Source organism: Lutra lutra, chromosome 1 (assembly GCF_902655055.1).
Source record: "Lutra lutra chromosome 1, mLutLut1.2, whole genome shotgun sequence".
In the NCBI taxonomy this organism is placed as follows: domain Eukaryota; kingdom Metazoa; phylum Chordata; class Mammalia; order Carnivora; family Mustelidae; genus Lutra; species Lutra lutra.
The window spans coordinates 97,304,256-97,319,582 of NC_062278.1; the positions used below are offsets into that span (position 1 = coordinate 97,304,256).

Sequence of the window (15,327 nt, forward strand, 5' to 3'; positions counted from 1 at the left end):
AACATATGTTTCCTTTTCTCTCCCATCTTTTCACAGTGGATTGTTATTGCTTTATAAGGGTTTACTTTATTAATTTCCTGCTCATTCATGAGCTAACAATGTCTTTGTAAAGAAACTTACATATCTTCAGGAGGCTGCCCTTGATTTGCAATTCTCTCTGTTGTTTCCCTTCATTTCTTTTTAACTCGTCTTAGAAAGGGTAAATTCTGACAACATTGGCTCATTGGTTCTTTTTACTGCCATGTCTTATAAGCATCTTGAACTCCCGGGCAGATAAAAGGAATAATCAATGGACGCCCCAAGAGGAAGAAGAACATGGGATAGTTACTCTCTGGAGGCTTTGGATCCAGACCTCTCCTGACACATCGGGGACACCTCTCTTATGCTTTACATCACACCTGTGCAACACCACACCGCAGCCTAAGACACCACCAGCTGTTACGTGGTGTCTTTCTCTGCTTGCCAGGGAGGTAGAAAATTCTCCCTCTTTTTGGTCGTAATTGCTTTTAGTATTTAAAAAAATTCTCTCCTAATAAAAGTGTCTACAATTCAGATTTTCCTTGTTCCCTGCCTGGTCCCCAGTTCCCTGTAGATCATTCACACTCTCGCCTTGTACAGTTTTTCCTTTTTCAAGCTAGAGAAAAATCGAAGTGCTCGCAACTCCTGCTTGGCTATAGCTTCCTCTGCATGGAATTGCTTTGGTGAGGCAAGGTGACAGTAGGGCACAGAGCTTGGACTTCAGGGTTAATGGCTCCGGTCACTTAGTAAGGGTGTGTGCTTAGGCAAGCCATTTAAACTTAAATGGCCTTGTTTTCTTATTTATAAAATGAGAATAAGAAGGATACCAGCCTTGGGAAGATGGTGTGAGAACAAACGAAGTATATGTACAAACTTGTTCTAAGTCAGTGAAGTGTCTAAATGTTTCTGTTTGTTCTGTTTTGTTTTTCCAAGATGTTATGGTGTTTCCACACTCTGACAATAAAAAGGGCTGCATGACACAGGTTCAAAGCCTGTGTATGGTTTGACCCTATCTCTTACTGTTTTATTGAGGTAAAGATATGTCATACTTGTCACTGAAAAAAAAAGGGAGCAAAAATCCTTTTTATGATGTAGCTGAGTTAACATTCACAACGTCTTAGTTCCAGGAATATAAGCTTGCATGAAACAACAGTAGCCTCAAATATGATTTTAAATTTAACAGTCACCTCTAATGCCTCAAAAGACTGGGTGGAAATAATTTTCTCACTAAATTTCCATAATAAAAGCTGCAGAAGAATTCCATTACTGTAGGACTGCGAAAGAAGCAATTACGTTCATTGCCATTTTTATGTATTCGTGTGTTACCAATTTGGAAAGTGTCACCCTGGTGCAAGCCTCTAGAGCCAATGATGGAAATGACGAGAGAGTTCTTTCAGCAGTTCCAAGGAGGCCGCCTCCTCCTTCCAGTTCTTAATGCTGCACGTTTTGATGAAGGCCTGCGGAAGTCTCTGCACGTCACTCTTCAGTAGAGTGAACAGTTTCTTTCTCATGTCATATACTAAAGTCCTGTCTTAGGCTTCTGTTCTTAGGTTTCTTGTTACCTTTGATTTTGCCACTCTGATTCCATCCCCTTCATTCAGATCATTCCATATCTTCATTCAGTGCTTTTTGCCATTTTCAACTCTTTTCTCCCTCCTGCTAGTGAGTATTGCTTGAGTTGGTTCACCCATCAGATATCCAAACCTTTCTTTAGTAACAGCCTCTGAATGTCATGGATGCTGTTGTTGGCTGTCTGGTGCTTAGCTAGCCTCAGTTTCTGGGCAAGACAGCTCGTGACATCTTCCTGTCAGCCTGCTGGGATTGGGAATCCTCAAGACAGCGCTACAGGTCATGCATCTGTGGCTGTTTAGACTGGCATTTGACATGCCATTTACGCCAAATTCCACATGGAAAATTGCATATTGAGATATGTTAGGATTTTTTTTTTTTTAAGATTTTTAAAATTTATTTGACAGAGATCACAAGTAGACAGAGAGGCAGGCAGAGAGAGAGAGAGAGAGAGAGAGATGAGGAAGCAGGCTCCTTGCCAAGCAGAGAGCCCGATTTGGGGCTTGATCCCAGGAAGCTGGGATCATGACCTGAGCCGAAGGCAGAGGCTTTAACCCACTGAGCCACCCAGGTGCCCTGAGACATGTTAGGTTTTAAAGATTTTTTTTCTTATTTTTTGCTGTGAGTTTTTGTGTTCATTTCTGCACATCTAACTATTCAACTTTTTTTTTTTTTTCCTCCCCTGGTGATTGAGGAAAGCAACACTCCTATTGATTTGAAAATTTAGGTCTTGGATCTTGGCATAGATTCTTACTAAAGCCATCACTTTTTTATTTGTTACCAAGTTCTAACACAAATTGCTTTTTGCATTTTAATGTTGGTTGAATGTTTAAAAGGAATCAGTTTATAATTACCAAAGTGTATTTATTCAGTGCTTCCACATAGGGCATTGTATTATTTCTTGTATAAAGCCACCTGTACAGAATCTTGTATGTGTGTGTGAGAGAGAGAGAAAGACAGAGAAAAGTGGTGTGTGTGTGTGTGTGTGTGTGTGTGTGATTATATATTGAGGGAGAAATGAGAAAAATCCAGTACATACATACGTACATACATCCGACATGAATAACTGTATTTTATAATACTTACATATAAGTGTATGAGTTTAAACACATAAACATCTATATTAACTTACTTATACGAATATTTATACATACACAAAATACCATACTTCTGTTCTAGTTGGTAATTTTAGAATTAATACTGCCATTGAACTAACCATTTTATCATGGGAGTCAGGAACAATGATGGAGTAATTAGGAATTTGAGTGATGGAATGGGTAGCAATTTCATGACAAACTTTGAAGCAGTTTTCCAGTCATCGGCATTAACAATTTGGCAAAGAAGTTGTCCAGAAATGATACCACATAATAACATTTCTCAGAAAAATTACATGATGAAACATTTCCAAAAATATGGTTGACCATCTCAGTACAGAATTATGAAATAGGTGTTACTGACTAGAAACCGTGGCTCCTACCATGTCACAGTTGGGCTGGAGGAAGTTGGAGGCAAATTTCTGAAATTTTTGGAGCACCTGCTTCATAAGGGTTTAGTCTGTATTTAAACTGGAACAAATGTGAAAACCCAACTCAAGATTAATCATATCATTAGAAAAATGTATTCTTCTTGGCTGGGATAAATGTAAAAAGAACTGAACTGTTTGTTGACTTATTTAACCCAAGAAACTGATCCTCATCCACTGATCCTCCTTTCACATGAGAAACACATCACCGTCCTATGAAAAACATTATTACAACATTCTTGAGACTAAAGCATCAATTCTGGAGACTTTTCTGTAAAAGTTACTGCCAAAAAACGGAGCAATTAGTTGCTGTCTACATACTGAACGACTTTAATTGAAGGATATAATCATGGGATACTTAGATGTTGTGTCAGCTTTTAGATAACTGTACACACACAGCACGTTTACATTGCATAGAAAATGGATTTCCTTTGTGGACAGACTTTTACGAGTGCAAAGCACTGACTCCCAATTTAAACTATAACATTCTTTGCGTTGAAAGGCAAGAAAAATAACTTCTTGGGGCCCATACAACTGCTCATCTTCAACAACCTCAAATTTTTAGTCTGTCTCCAGGATCTTCTGTTTTTCCCATCAGTAGTCATCCTGCCAACCTGGCTATCAGGAGCCTCCATCACTCCTGTTTCTCTAGCCTAATAAATGTGGATTTTGTGACTCCTAGAATCTCATTAAAGAGTAAGAGTGCACTTGACTGAGTCCACATCTCCACAGATAACTCACTGCCGTCAGCCAGCCCCCTGTGGGCCCTTGTCCCTGCTTCCTTTCCTCCGCTCTATGCGCCTTTTAGATTTTGGGGGCTGACTGTGTCAACATTCAGGACCCAATTGACCTGAGTATAGTCTGAATTCGTAAACACATGCCCAGTGTCTATGGATTGAGACTCCTCCTAGGAACCCAGGTGGGTCAAGAGCTGGGTACAGGGCAGCTGAGACACTGTGTGTGTGCTGATGAGACAGCAGAAAGTGGTGAGGACTCTGAGCTGGACTGTACCTGCCCCACCAAGAGGGGAATCACTCTCCTCTATCTGGTTACTACCATGCAAGTATGACACTGCATTGCTAGAACTTCTAAGTTGTTTTTTTTTTTTCCATTTTATTTTATTTTTTCAGTGTCCCAAGATTCATTGTTTGTGCACCACACCCAGTGCTCCACGCAATACATGCCCTCCACAATACCCACCACTAGGCTCACCCAACCCCCCACCCCCATCCCCTCCAAAACCCTGTTTGTTTCTCAGAGTCCACAGTCTCTCATGGTTCGTCTCCCCCTCCGATTTCCCCCAACCCACTTCTCCTCTCCATCTCCCAATGTCCTCCGTGTTATTCCTTACGCTCCACAAGTAAGTGCAACCATATGATAATTGACTCTCTCTACTTGACTTATTTCACTCAGCATGATCTCCTCCAGTCCTGTCCATGTTGATACAAAAGTTGGGTATTCATCCTTTCTGATGGAGGCATAATACTCCATTGTATCTATGGACCACACAGATGAATATCCATTCGTCCGTTGAAGGGCATCTTGGTTCTTTCCAAGTTTGGCGACTGTGGCCATTGCTGCTATGAACACTGGGGTACAGATGGCCCTAGAACTTATAAGTTTTATGAGAAACCAGAGGTTTGTTTTTCTTAATGAGAGATCTCCAGAACTTGAAGTGGTGGCTTGATCTTTAACTTTTGATTTCAGAAAATTTGAGATACAGTCAGAAGTAGACAGTAACTGATGGATTCTCTTAGACCCATCACCCAGCTTCTCATTGCTTTGCTGCCCGCACCTCCTCCTCCTGCCCTCACAGCTGTGGTAAAGTCTGGATGTCATCATATTTCATCTGTGTACCACATGACCGTCATCACATGCCCGTCCAAAAAGCAAAAAGGATAATTCTTTCATGTCTTTAAAATTCAGGGACTGTTTCCATTTCCTCAACTGTCCTAAAAATGAAGGTTTTGTTTCTTCACTCTGTTGTCATTGAAATTCAGACATGGTCTGACTATTCCATTGGGCTAGTATCTCATAAATTTCTTTTCATCTGTAGGTTTCCCCTCCCTTTTTTTTTTTTTCCCCTTTGCAGTTTTATTTGTTGGAATAATTTTTTTTTGATCCTGTAGAATTTTTGACAGTATGAATTAGGCTGATTGCATCCCTGTAGTTTTGCTTAATATATTCTCTTGTGTTTCCTTTATAGTGGCAAAGAGGCTTAATCTGATACAGGTTTGGTTTTTCTGCAAAGGTTTTCTAGATAGTGGTATTTGTCTTTCATTAGGAGTGCATAATGTCTGCTTATCTCTTTCTGTGCTGACCATTGCCTATGTCCTTCCATTCATGCAGAGGTGGCTATGATATTTTAAAACACTATTTCTTCCCTCTCCTCCACACATATCTTGGGCCAGATGTAACCCATGAGCCACCAGCTGTAGAATCTAGTCAATCTATTAAAGTTTAGGCAGGAACCCTGCCCATGTCTGGAATGTTCTGTGATTCATTTTCCGAGTGAGCCTGTCCTAGTACAGGGAAATGATTTGCCAGGTCTACCATTCACTTTTCTATTATCATGTTCCTACTTAGAGTGAATGCAGAAAGGAACATTTCTTTTCACTAGGTTGGGTGAAGAGCATCTTAGTAAGTATCCTTTGTTTGGATCAGATGTCATGGTGTCCTTCCATAAGGCACATAAGTCAAATATCCAGAAAATATGCATCTTACCTTGTAAGATAGAAATAGGCATTAGTACCTTTAACAGGCGTGACCTCTATAAATTCTTTGTGACTGACCTTGAGGAGAAAGGACCTTGCAAATCACATGCCTAATTAGGTCCTGTTTCCATAATGTTATCTGTAGCCATTGTTTATGTTCTTTGCATAGAGTGAGGAAAGATGAATTGTGGGTGTTCAGAGATGCGTTAATTGCGGGATGAGTATGGACAGTAGGCAATAGAGTGTAGCAGTTAGATTTCCACAACTGTGTTCAGTTGAGGCAACTTTCTAGCTGTGTAGCTTTGGGAAATTTACTTCCCCTCTGGATTCTGAATTTTCTTCCATCTTTAATGGGACCTCAAGAATTAAGGGCTTGAGACATTTACTGACTCTGATTAGCTTAATCCTTGCATCTTTATTTTTTATTTTTTATTTTTTTTAAAGATTTTATTTATTTATTTGACAGAGAGAGATCACAAGTAGACGGAGAGGAAGGCAGAGAGAGAGAGAGAGAGGGAAGCAGGCTTCTTGCTGAGCAGAGAGCCCGATGTGGGACTCGATCCCAGGACCCTGAGATCATGACCTGAGCCGAAGGCAGCGGCTTAACCCACTGAGCCACCCAGGCGCCCCTCCTTGCATCTTTATTAGGCAACAGTTTCTTTGTTGTCTTTTTAAAAGAGTAGATTTTCAAGTTGGATTTTTTTTAATGCTCAAGATTAAGAAAAAATGAAAAAAAACAGGAAGATGGTAAAAAATCAACATAACCCTACTTTATGCTATTTGAAAGAAGTATAGTTTTATAACAGTACGTTGTATGCTTTTTGTTCGTAGCTGGTCTGGAGAAATCGGGCCCATATGTTCAGCACTGAGCCTGGCATTTTAATGCATGGAGTACACAGCTTTTAATCTTGATGCCAGGTGCAAAAGTAAAATGTTCACGTGGATAAACTGTACCTGAACATTGTTTTTCTTGAGTCAGAGATGCATTTGGCAGTAGCAGGCATGTTTCTGTGTGTGAAATGTCCGTATTTCCACCCAATTCTCTGCGGTGTTCGAAACAGTTTAAAGATGGTATCTGTTCTATGCCATTGTTTATACTTCTCGCTCCAGTCTGTAGACTCTGAGCACTGCTTCTTGTCTCTTTTCGGCCATTCCCTTACTCTCCTTTCAGCCTCCTTCCGCACAAAGTCAGCTGGAAAGTGGCCTGATGGTTTAGAATGTATATTTGAAGACCGATTTGGGGATAAGGATATTTCCTCCTTTCCTTCTTTCCATCCTTTCTTCCTTCCTTCCTTCCTTCTTTCCTTTTTTAAGATTTCTGTATTTCAGAGAGAGGGGGGTAGGGGAGGACTGGAGGAGCAGAGGGAGAGGGAGAGAGAAACTGAAGCAGACCGTACACTCCCATCTCACAACCCATGAGATTGCAACCTGAGCCGAAACCAAGAGCCAGGAGTCAGGCACTTCACTGTCTGTGCCACCCAGGCGGCCCAAGGATATTTTCTTATTCAGCATATTCTTTTCCAGTCAGTAGACCCTGCCTATCGTAATGAGTTCGGACAACTAGTAGAAGAAAGAATGAGTTGAGGCACATTCCCTGCTGGGGTCATTATCTCCTGAGGATGCTGGCAGTAGTTAAGTCAGGACAAGACCAGTTGATAAGAGAAGGAGTCATGGTGTGTACTACGTAAATTCTGTTCTTCTTTGGAAAGCCCTGATCTTCTGGGCTGGGCCACCACCACTGACCATCTTTGTCTCTTTGCTTTCAGGGTGTACGCCATGTACAATTCCGTGAAGGGATCCTGCTCCGAGCCAGTTAGCTTCACCACCCACAGCTGTGCACCCGAGTGTCCCTTCCCACCTAAGCTGGCACACAGGAGCAAAAGTTCGCTAACCTTGCAGTGGAAGGTGGGTAGTGCGTCAGGCACAGTCTGACATCTAGCCATTTGAAGCATCCCTATTTAGCACTACAGTCTGGTGATCGTGTTTGATTTTCTACATAGTAACTATGTGAAACAATTGATTATGATATTGAAAGTAGTTGGTCTGTCTGTAAAAACTGGGCAAAGCGGTAGGAGGTAGAAGTGCAAAAAATAGTTGTAGCTCTCTCTGCAGGGGTAAATCTTTCAGGTTCACGAGCAATACGTTATACGTGGTATGAATTCTGAAGATACTTGGATTTCATCATTTTCTAATGGTTTCGTTCATTTCAACAGACGTTTGAACTGAAGACTCTAGTAGAAAGTTTTCATGAAGAAAGATTTAGAGATAAGTTGGTTTTGGCTCCATGGGCTTGTTTCAGTGGCAACTCTAAAATGTTTAATATTTAAAACAGCCTAGAATGTTAAGTGTTCTAACTATATTAAGACTTAACTAACTTTTACTGATGAGGCCTTAGATCAGCTGGGGCTCCTCATTATTTTTTAAAGTCTGAATTGTATAGTCGTTTTCATAAAATGCAATTTCCTGGCTACAAATAACTCTTGCCAAAGAGAGGTCTTTATGGCGTAGCCTTAGCTTCTTACTCACAGTTGTGTGTTCCCAAGAAAGTGGCAGATTCTCTGTAATACCAGTCTCTATGGTAATTATTTCTCTATGTTTCTATTTAAATGCAGCTTAAGGTATGAAATTTTTAGAGGGAGAGCTAAAGAGTCGTGGTGTTTGGGGAGTACACCCACGTGTGAAAGAAGTAAGGGGACTAGAAAGATCTTGTATTGGTGAAGACCTACTTTGTTCCCAATGTAGGAGGTTGAATTTGTGCAGGGCATCCATTCAGGCCTTTGAGAGAAGGGGTTAGCAGTAAAGCCCGGGCTTCTGGAGACCCCTCTTGTGTGGGCAGCTGCGTTCTTATAGCCACTGGCCAACATGGAGTGTGTTGCTTGGCAAAGGCAAAGTTTAGACTGGCTTAGAATCTGAACTATTTTATTTTCCTTCCTGGCTTCCAGGGATAATCCAGGTCAGTGATTCCCTACCTTTTCAGAGTTGTAACACCCAACTGGTCATCATTGTTGAAGTCTTTGGAGATCCACATCCATTTTAAAACATGGTCTCTACTTGCACATGTACATATATGAGCATATCTTTTTTAAAGGAAAGAATTAAAATTCACTTTGTTTGGAAAATAGAAGAAATCTTCTTAAGATTACCAGAGGGACCCCGGGGTCTTATAAACCTAAAGTTGGGAATCACTGATAACATACTCGGCTTAAAACCTGGATGAAATTCAGGTCTTAGAGCAGCACCTTCAAGAAAAAGATTACTTATTTGGAGGAAAACATTTCACGTTGTCTTTCTCCCTTTATTTAACTGTGAATCAAAAACATACTCTTTCTTGTTCCATGCAGTCAAGTACAAACTTGAAAGTTCTGGATTCAGTTCACTTTTCATTTAAATGTCCTTAAAACAGATTTCCTAATCACAGTGTACCAGCTGGGGGCCCGAGGACAGGGGGACAGGGCTCGACTCCCAACCTGTCCTTGAATCCTCAAACACACGGACAGTCAAGATCTTCTCACTTCTTGTTAGTCAGCAGTAAGAGACAGGGCAATACAAAGACCAAAGTCACTGCTCCCACCCTCAAGTTATTAAGAACCCGGTGGTGGGGCAGCATATCATAGAAGAAACGACTGAAGCAGTAGTTTCTCTAGAGAAATTTCTAAACATCATTAATAGAGTTCTTATCTTAGAAATGGGTTCTCCTCTAAAATTTTGATTTTGTCCGTTATTTAGAACTCGAGATGTATCCCTGTCTCCCAAAACGAGCCACAAAAAAGCCTGAGATCACAGTTCCGTAGAACCTAGAGCACTCCCCTGAAATCTGGGTTTGAGACCAGATAGGACCCAGAAGGCGAAAGCAGGGGAGAAGGGTTTCTTCGTAAATTTAACTAATACTTGCTGAGCCCTAGATGATGATTTGTTATTCACAAAAGTAAAACAACAGCTATTGTTCCTGCCCAGTAATTGAGTAGGTGACTTATATATAGTCTCCCAGTGACCTACCACATCATTTATTCTCAGAACATGAAATTAAATGTGATAGCAAGCGGATAACAAAAGACCACACTTGACAAACAGCCGAGCTGGGCTTTAGATGCAGTTGTGGCTGCCCCGCTGCCTTTAGCTCGGGGCCGGACAGTGTAGTTGTGAAGCTCTTGTTTTTCCTGGGGGAAGGCCAGGCACCGACACATTGGTGCAGTGGGGAGCCCTGGTCTCCTCCTCCTTCTAGCTGCCTTCTCCTCCCTCCGTCTTAACTACGCTCGTGCAGTGAGGGACCCCACGGCAGCACCCCCTTCTAGCAGGGCTAACCCCACAAAACACTCTCCTTGAAAGTTTTCCACTCCACTTCCCGTGGTCTAATGCCCTTTTTCTCAGTGAAATAGACCTCCACATGCTTTGAAGAGGAAAGCAAATGGTGAGACTTCTTTTCCCTAACATGTGAAGAGCTAATTGCTCCTAGTAACCTCCCAAGAGATCTCATTTTTTTTTTTAAAGGGAAATCTCAGTGGCACAGAAGTCTTTCTAATCTTAAGCACTTTAAAAAAAAAGTGCTGTGTGGAGGAAGTTATAAAAAATATATATACTCTTAACCCTGAACCTGGCTGGTCAGGTTTACCCACTGGACTCCAAGCAGCATCTACATTTCCCAGCTGCCTTTTTTCTCCCCCTCTTCCCAAAGTTCCTCTTGAAAGTCTTATCACCAGAGGAAGTAGGGCACAGTGTGGGTGTAAAGGTAGAGGCGGAGGGGAAAGAAAGCAGCTTTGGCTCTTTGTGGGGCATGATTTTTTAGTAGTGGGGCTCTCTCTACAGTTGAATTGTATGAAAATTCATTTGTAATGTTTCCCAAGGTATCCACCCAAAGGGAGAGCACAGGGCTAGCATAAATAGTGTATTTGAACAAAGCCAAGAGCTCGGAAGTTTTGTCTGCGAACTGCTTTCTCTAATCTCATTGTACTGTTTTCCCTTTTTTTTAGGCACCAATTGATAATGGTTCAAAAATCACCAACTACCTTTTAGAATGGGATGAGGTAAGCTTATTTTCATATCCATCCATCTGAAACACCATTTCAAAAATAAAATTGCTGAACAAATACCATTTTATTCTTTTTTAAGATGTGCTAAACACATGGGGGAAAAAGAACGTAAGTAGTGAAAAATTTAAACCCATAGTATTGACTGTGGAAAAGGAAGATGGACGAAAGCAGTGTAATGAATTATATTAAATTGCATTAAATGTATTTCCTAGGCTTATTTGCAAGAAATGCCTACAGAAAGAAAAGACAGGGTCTTACCTCTCGTGAAATCCCTGGGGCCTAGCCAGCCATCAATTCCTATTAAGAATCAACTGCTTTGTTACCTTGACCGCTCAGGGCCATTCTGCATAGATGGTTTTGATAAGGTAAACCACAGTGTGACTCGGGAAGCATAATTTCTTCTTTTTGAAGCCATGGATGTACTTTGGTGTTGCACTGTTGGGCGTTCTCTGTGGGAGAGTTGGAGCCATGCCTGGAGGTCTCACTCTCCCAGAGGCAAGTGTGATCACCCCACGGGCTAGACCGTCCTGTAACAGGCGCCCCGCGCCCCTGTGCTGTCTCTGTCACCAGAGGCCCTATAACAGTATCCATGGTGAAGTTTCCTTACTCATGAGCCCACTCTGGGCTGAATGGTGACCCTGTGCATTTCTGGCCGTGCTAACACTACCCACAGAATCTCACACAGGAAATAACTGGATGCAGAAAGAAGCCTTTCGTTTCTAAAAAGGAACTGTACTTTTTGTTCCTGTAGATTTTAATTCTATTCACTCATTTACCCTCGCTCTATTCTGGCTTGCTGTGAGTGAGCAAATAGACGAAGGGTTTCGAGAAGAAATGTAGACGTTGGGGAGAAATGCAAGTTAACTAGTTTTGGGGACTTAAATTTAGGGAGATTTTAAAAGATTCAGAATTCAGGCTTGGGCCAAAAGTGACTTGTTGAGTGTGGAAAAAATACTTTCACCAAATGTAAAATGAAATTGAACAAAACTCTCACGATGAAATTTTGATGTGGGAAAGGGGGCCCTCCATCACTTTGGGCATTAGCGTGTTTTCCCATCTGGGTTGCATATGAAAGCTGGAGTCCAAGTTACCGAAGAAACAACCTATTGTTCGGAGATCCTTGTGAATAGTTCCTGCGTACAGATGGGTGAAATCCCAGACTTACTTGACCAGGATATTTTACAGATTAGGTGGATTTCATTTTAAGGTGGTTTGATTGGAAAGTGAAACCACCCTGACGGCCCTTGTGGAAAGAGACTTCTTATAGGCAGTCCAGAAGGCTGGAAAGGAACCTGACTGACTTGCAGGCACATGGCGACATTTTGCCATCTCCTCTGCGTCCAAAAGGACAAGTGAGAGTTCAACAGAAAGTGTTAAATGTGTGTTGGTGTGTTGCACTGGCCTGATGTTTTTTCTCTTATCTTGAGATTTTATATCAGGATAGAATTTACCACTAAAGAGGAGGCACTTTTCATTTCAGATCTTCCCTGAGCTCTGTGTACAGTACGTGCTTATATGTGTCTGTGTGTGTGTGTCTCCCATGGGGTGTTTTTTTTTGTTGTTTTGTTTTTTGGGTTTTTTTTTTTTTTTTTTTTTTTTTTTTTTAAGTTTTGCTGCTTTGGACCATGGCCTCATAAGTTAAGTAAGGTCAGAGAAGTTGAGTGTTTGAATGGGAAACCTCCAAGGAAAACCCAGGTGCTACAGGAAATGGTGATGGTGACTCAGTTGTTGGCCACCTTCCCTTTGAATTTGGAATGGAAGTGTCCTGGCAAGGTGCGTAGAGGAAATAAGCTACAGCCACAGATGAAATGGAGAAGCTTTGTCTGATGACCGTGTATAATCAATAGCACCCACTACAGACTAGTGGCCACACAATGTTAAACTATTTATTTTTGGCCTTCTCCTGTCTTTTCCCTGCTTGCTCTCTTTCCACTATTGCCTTGCTCCCATCTTAATTCTTCAGCCTTCCCTTTCCTCTTCATTTTCTCTCCCACCTTCTCATTCCTGCTGGTGTTGGCCCAGTTGAGCTTTATGGAAGACTTCAGGTTAGTGGACTCTCACCTACTATATAGGCCTTTTGCCAGTAGGAATCCTTTTGTATTCTGTGGCCTAATACTCACCTTGTAGAAAAACTTCTGGACCCCAGACTCTGCGAAGCGCTTCCTAGCCTTTACGTATTATGAGCTCCCTGGAAGGAGAGTATGATCGAAGGAACACCAAGATTAGGAGCTGCGGATTCTGTTCCAGGCTTTACATGCGCAGCTTGACCCTTCCAGTCCTCAGTTTACCCATTAGCTCATGTATATTTACACCACTGAGGCTCTCTCCAGACTCCTTATTTAGGATTGTCCCTTGTGATAAGAGTATGTTTTAGGGTCCTTTGCCTGTTCATTTATTAGATATTTCAACATTTGTGGAGCAAACCCTCAGTGCCTCAACACTGTATAGTGTCCTCGGAGGGATCTGTGACAGGGAAGGTAGTGGTCTTACCCTGAGAGCTGAAAAAGCTAATGGAATGCTGTCCTCTAAAGCTTAAAAACAGATGTAAATAAAACAGACTTAACCACATGCTTCTCAAACTTATTTCCATCCAGTAGCTCCTTTGCTTGATACTGTGCCTCTCCTTTTCAGTCCCTCTAAAGAAAGGTTGCAAAATGGCATCCCGGCAGTGAGAATGGGAGCAGTAGTACCAATCCATTTCTGTCACTTCAGAAGTAAGGCTCCTAACAGGACTAAGAGTTGGTGTTTCTAAGTTTGGGGCCAGGTTAGGGATCAGTGGTCCTGAGGCCGTTCACCTGTGTTGGTTTTCGCATCCCGCATCCCATGCTGCTCAAGCCTTGACTTCCTGAAGGGAGAAGATCAGATGCTCAGAGAACAGCATCTGCCCTCCAGGAAGTTTGAGGGCGTGAGGCTCTGGCTATCCCTTTAGAACCTTCTCCTGGAAGTCTCTGGAGTCCGGTATATACCTGGTAACAGGGACTCTTTCTAGAATATGCCCTAGTGGAGTATGGTGGGGCAGCAGAATGGGAGCGGGTGTTTGCTAGAGTTATTCCCCTCCCCACCCCGAACCCCCTCCAGAGCCCAAGCTCTCCTCTCCCAGGGCATCTCTCCAGACCAGCCATATACCCATAAGCCTCTCTGTTGTCCAGGTGGCTGGAAGGACAGAAGAACAGTAGGTTGCAGGAGGAGCATATCCCTACCTGAGAAGGAGAAAGGTGTTACTCCGAGTCTTGAAGAAGGTTGTGTTCAGGATTAGCACTCCACCCTGTTTCTGATCTGACAGCTGGTCTGAGAATCATGGCTTAGAGATGGCCCCATCCATCTGGGTGTCCCCATATATATATATATATATTTTTTTTTTTTTTTTAAGATTTTATTTATTTATTTGACAGACAGAGATCACAGGCAGGCAGAGAGGCAGGCAGAGAGAGGAGGAAGCAGGCTCCCCGCTGAGCAGAGAACCTGATGCAGGGCTTGATCCCAGGACCCTGGGACCATGACCTGAGCCAAAGGCAGAGGCTTTAACCCACTGAGCCACCCAGGCGCCCCCATATATATATATTTTTTTTAATGTACTACAGCACTGGTTAGAATACTCGGGATATTTTGTTGTTGTGCAGTTTTTTAATCACCATTCCAATAAAAACTATGGGTGGGAAATTTTGAAAGAGCAGCAAGTCCTACTGTCAAGTTTCTTAGAGAAAGACCTTCACTAATGGAAGAGCAGCGGCAGAGACATCAGTGAGTACCGGGCCTATTTCTGCTGGGACCTGGAATCGTGTCTGGAGTTGACTATGGGAAGAGCTAATAGTTAATCAATAGCTAACTGCTGCTCTTCTTTAAGGGCAGGTGTGGCCCTGATGGGAAAGAGAAAGCACAAACCGATTACCGATTACCGCTCAGAGGGAAGCTGATCCTTTCTCTTCTGAATTTGTCGTCATCCCTGTTGCCTTGTTGTTCCACAGAATTCACTTGGAAATTACTAGTAGTTCTGCAAAAGGTTTAGCTATCTACTTTTCTCTGTTGATAATTGTAACTAGACAGTCCCTTAAGTTTTAAGACTGTGTGGGAATGACTCTGACGGGGAGATAGTAATGCACCAATAAAAATGGAACACACAGGTGGCCATCAGTGAAACAGGTCCGTTCTCATAATGTGGAACGGTGTGCACGTGTCTGGTCACGTCCCCCTGTTGTGGTGACTGAGGTGACTGGTGGCATTCTCAGTCATGGACATGAGAGAGTTGACCTTGCTTTTTTGTGGGCCTTCAGCCACTGTGTTCGCCTCCAGAAGCTTCCCATCAGAAAGGCAGAAGGCTGTTTTCAAGGTAGTTTTCTACTGGGCCACCTGATGAGACAGCATTGTGTGTTTATCCCTTTCTGGTCACAGTGTGGTCGCTACCCCCACATTTACCCCCATGTTTGCATTTTAATTTACAAGTCACAGTCATTCTGAAGGCTGGCTGAAAGCAGGCCCA

General features: G+C 42.3%; 1 protein-coding gene across 2 annotated transcripts in view; it reads left to right on the forward strand.

Moving 5' to 3' along the window:
- The window catches only part of FNDC3B (fibronectin type III domain containing 3B), a 348,128-nt gene that overhangs the window by 263,845 nt on the left and 68,956 nt on the right, over nucleotides 1–15,327 (forward strand). For both annotated transcript variants that reach the window (XM_047730593.1, XM_047730603.1), the window contains exons 10-11: nucleotides 7,590–7,728; nucleotides 10,791–10,844. In XM_047730593.1, coding sequence (XP_047586549.1) covers nucleotides 7,590–7,728; nucleotides 10,791–10,844 — 193 coding nt within the window. The remainder of the gene's footprint in view (nucleotides 1–7,589; nucleotides 7,729–10,790; nucleotides 10,845–15,327) is intronic.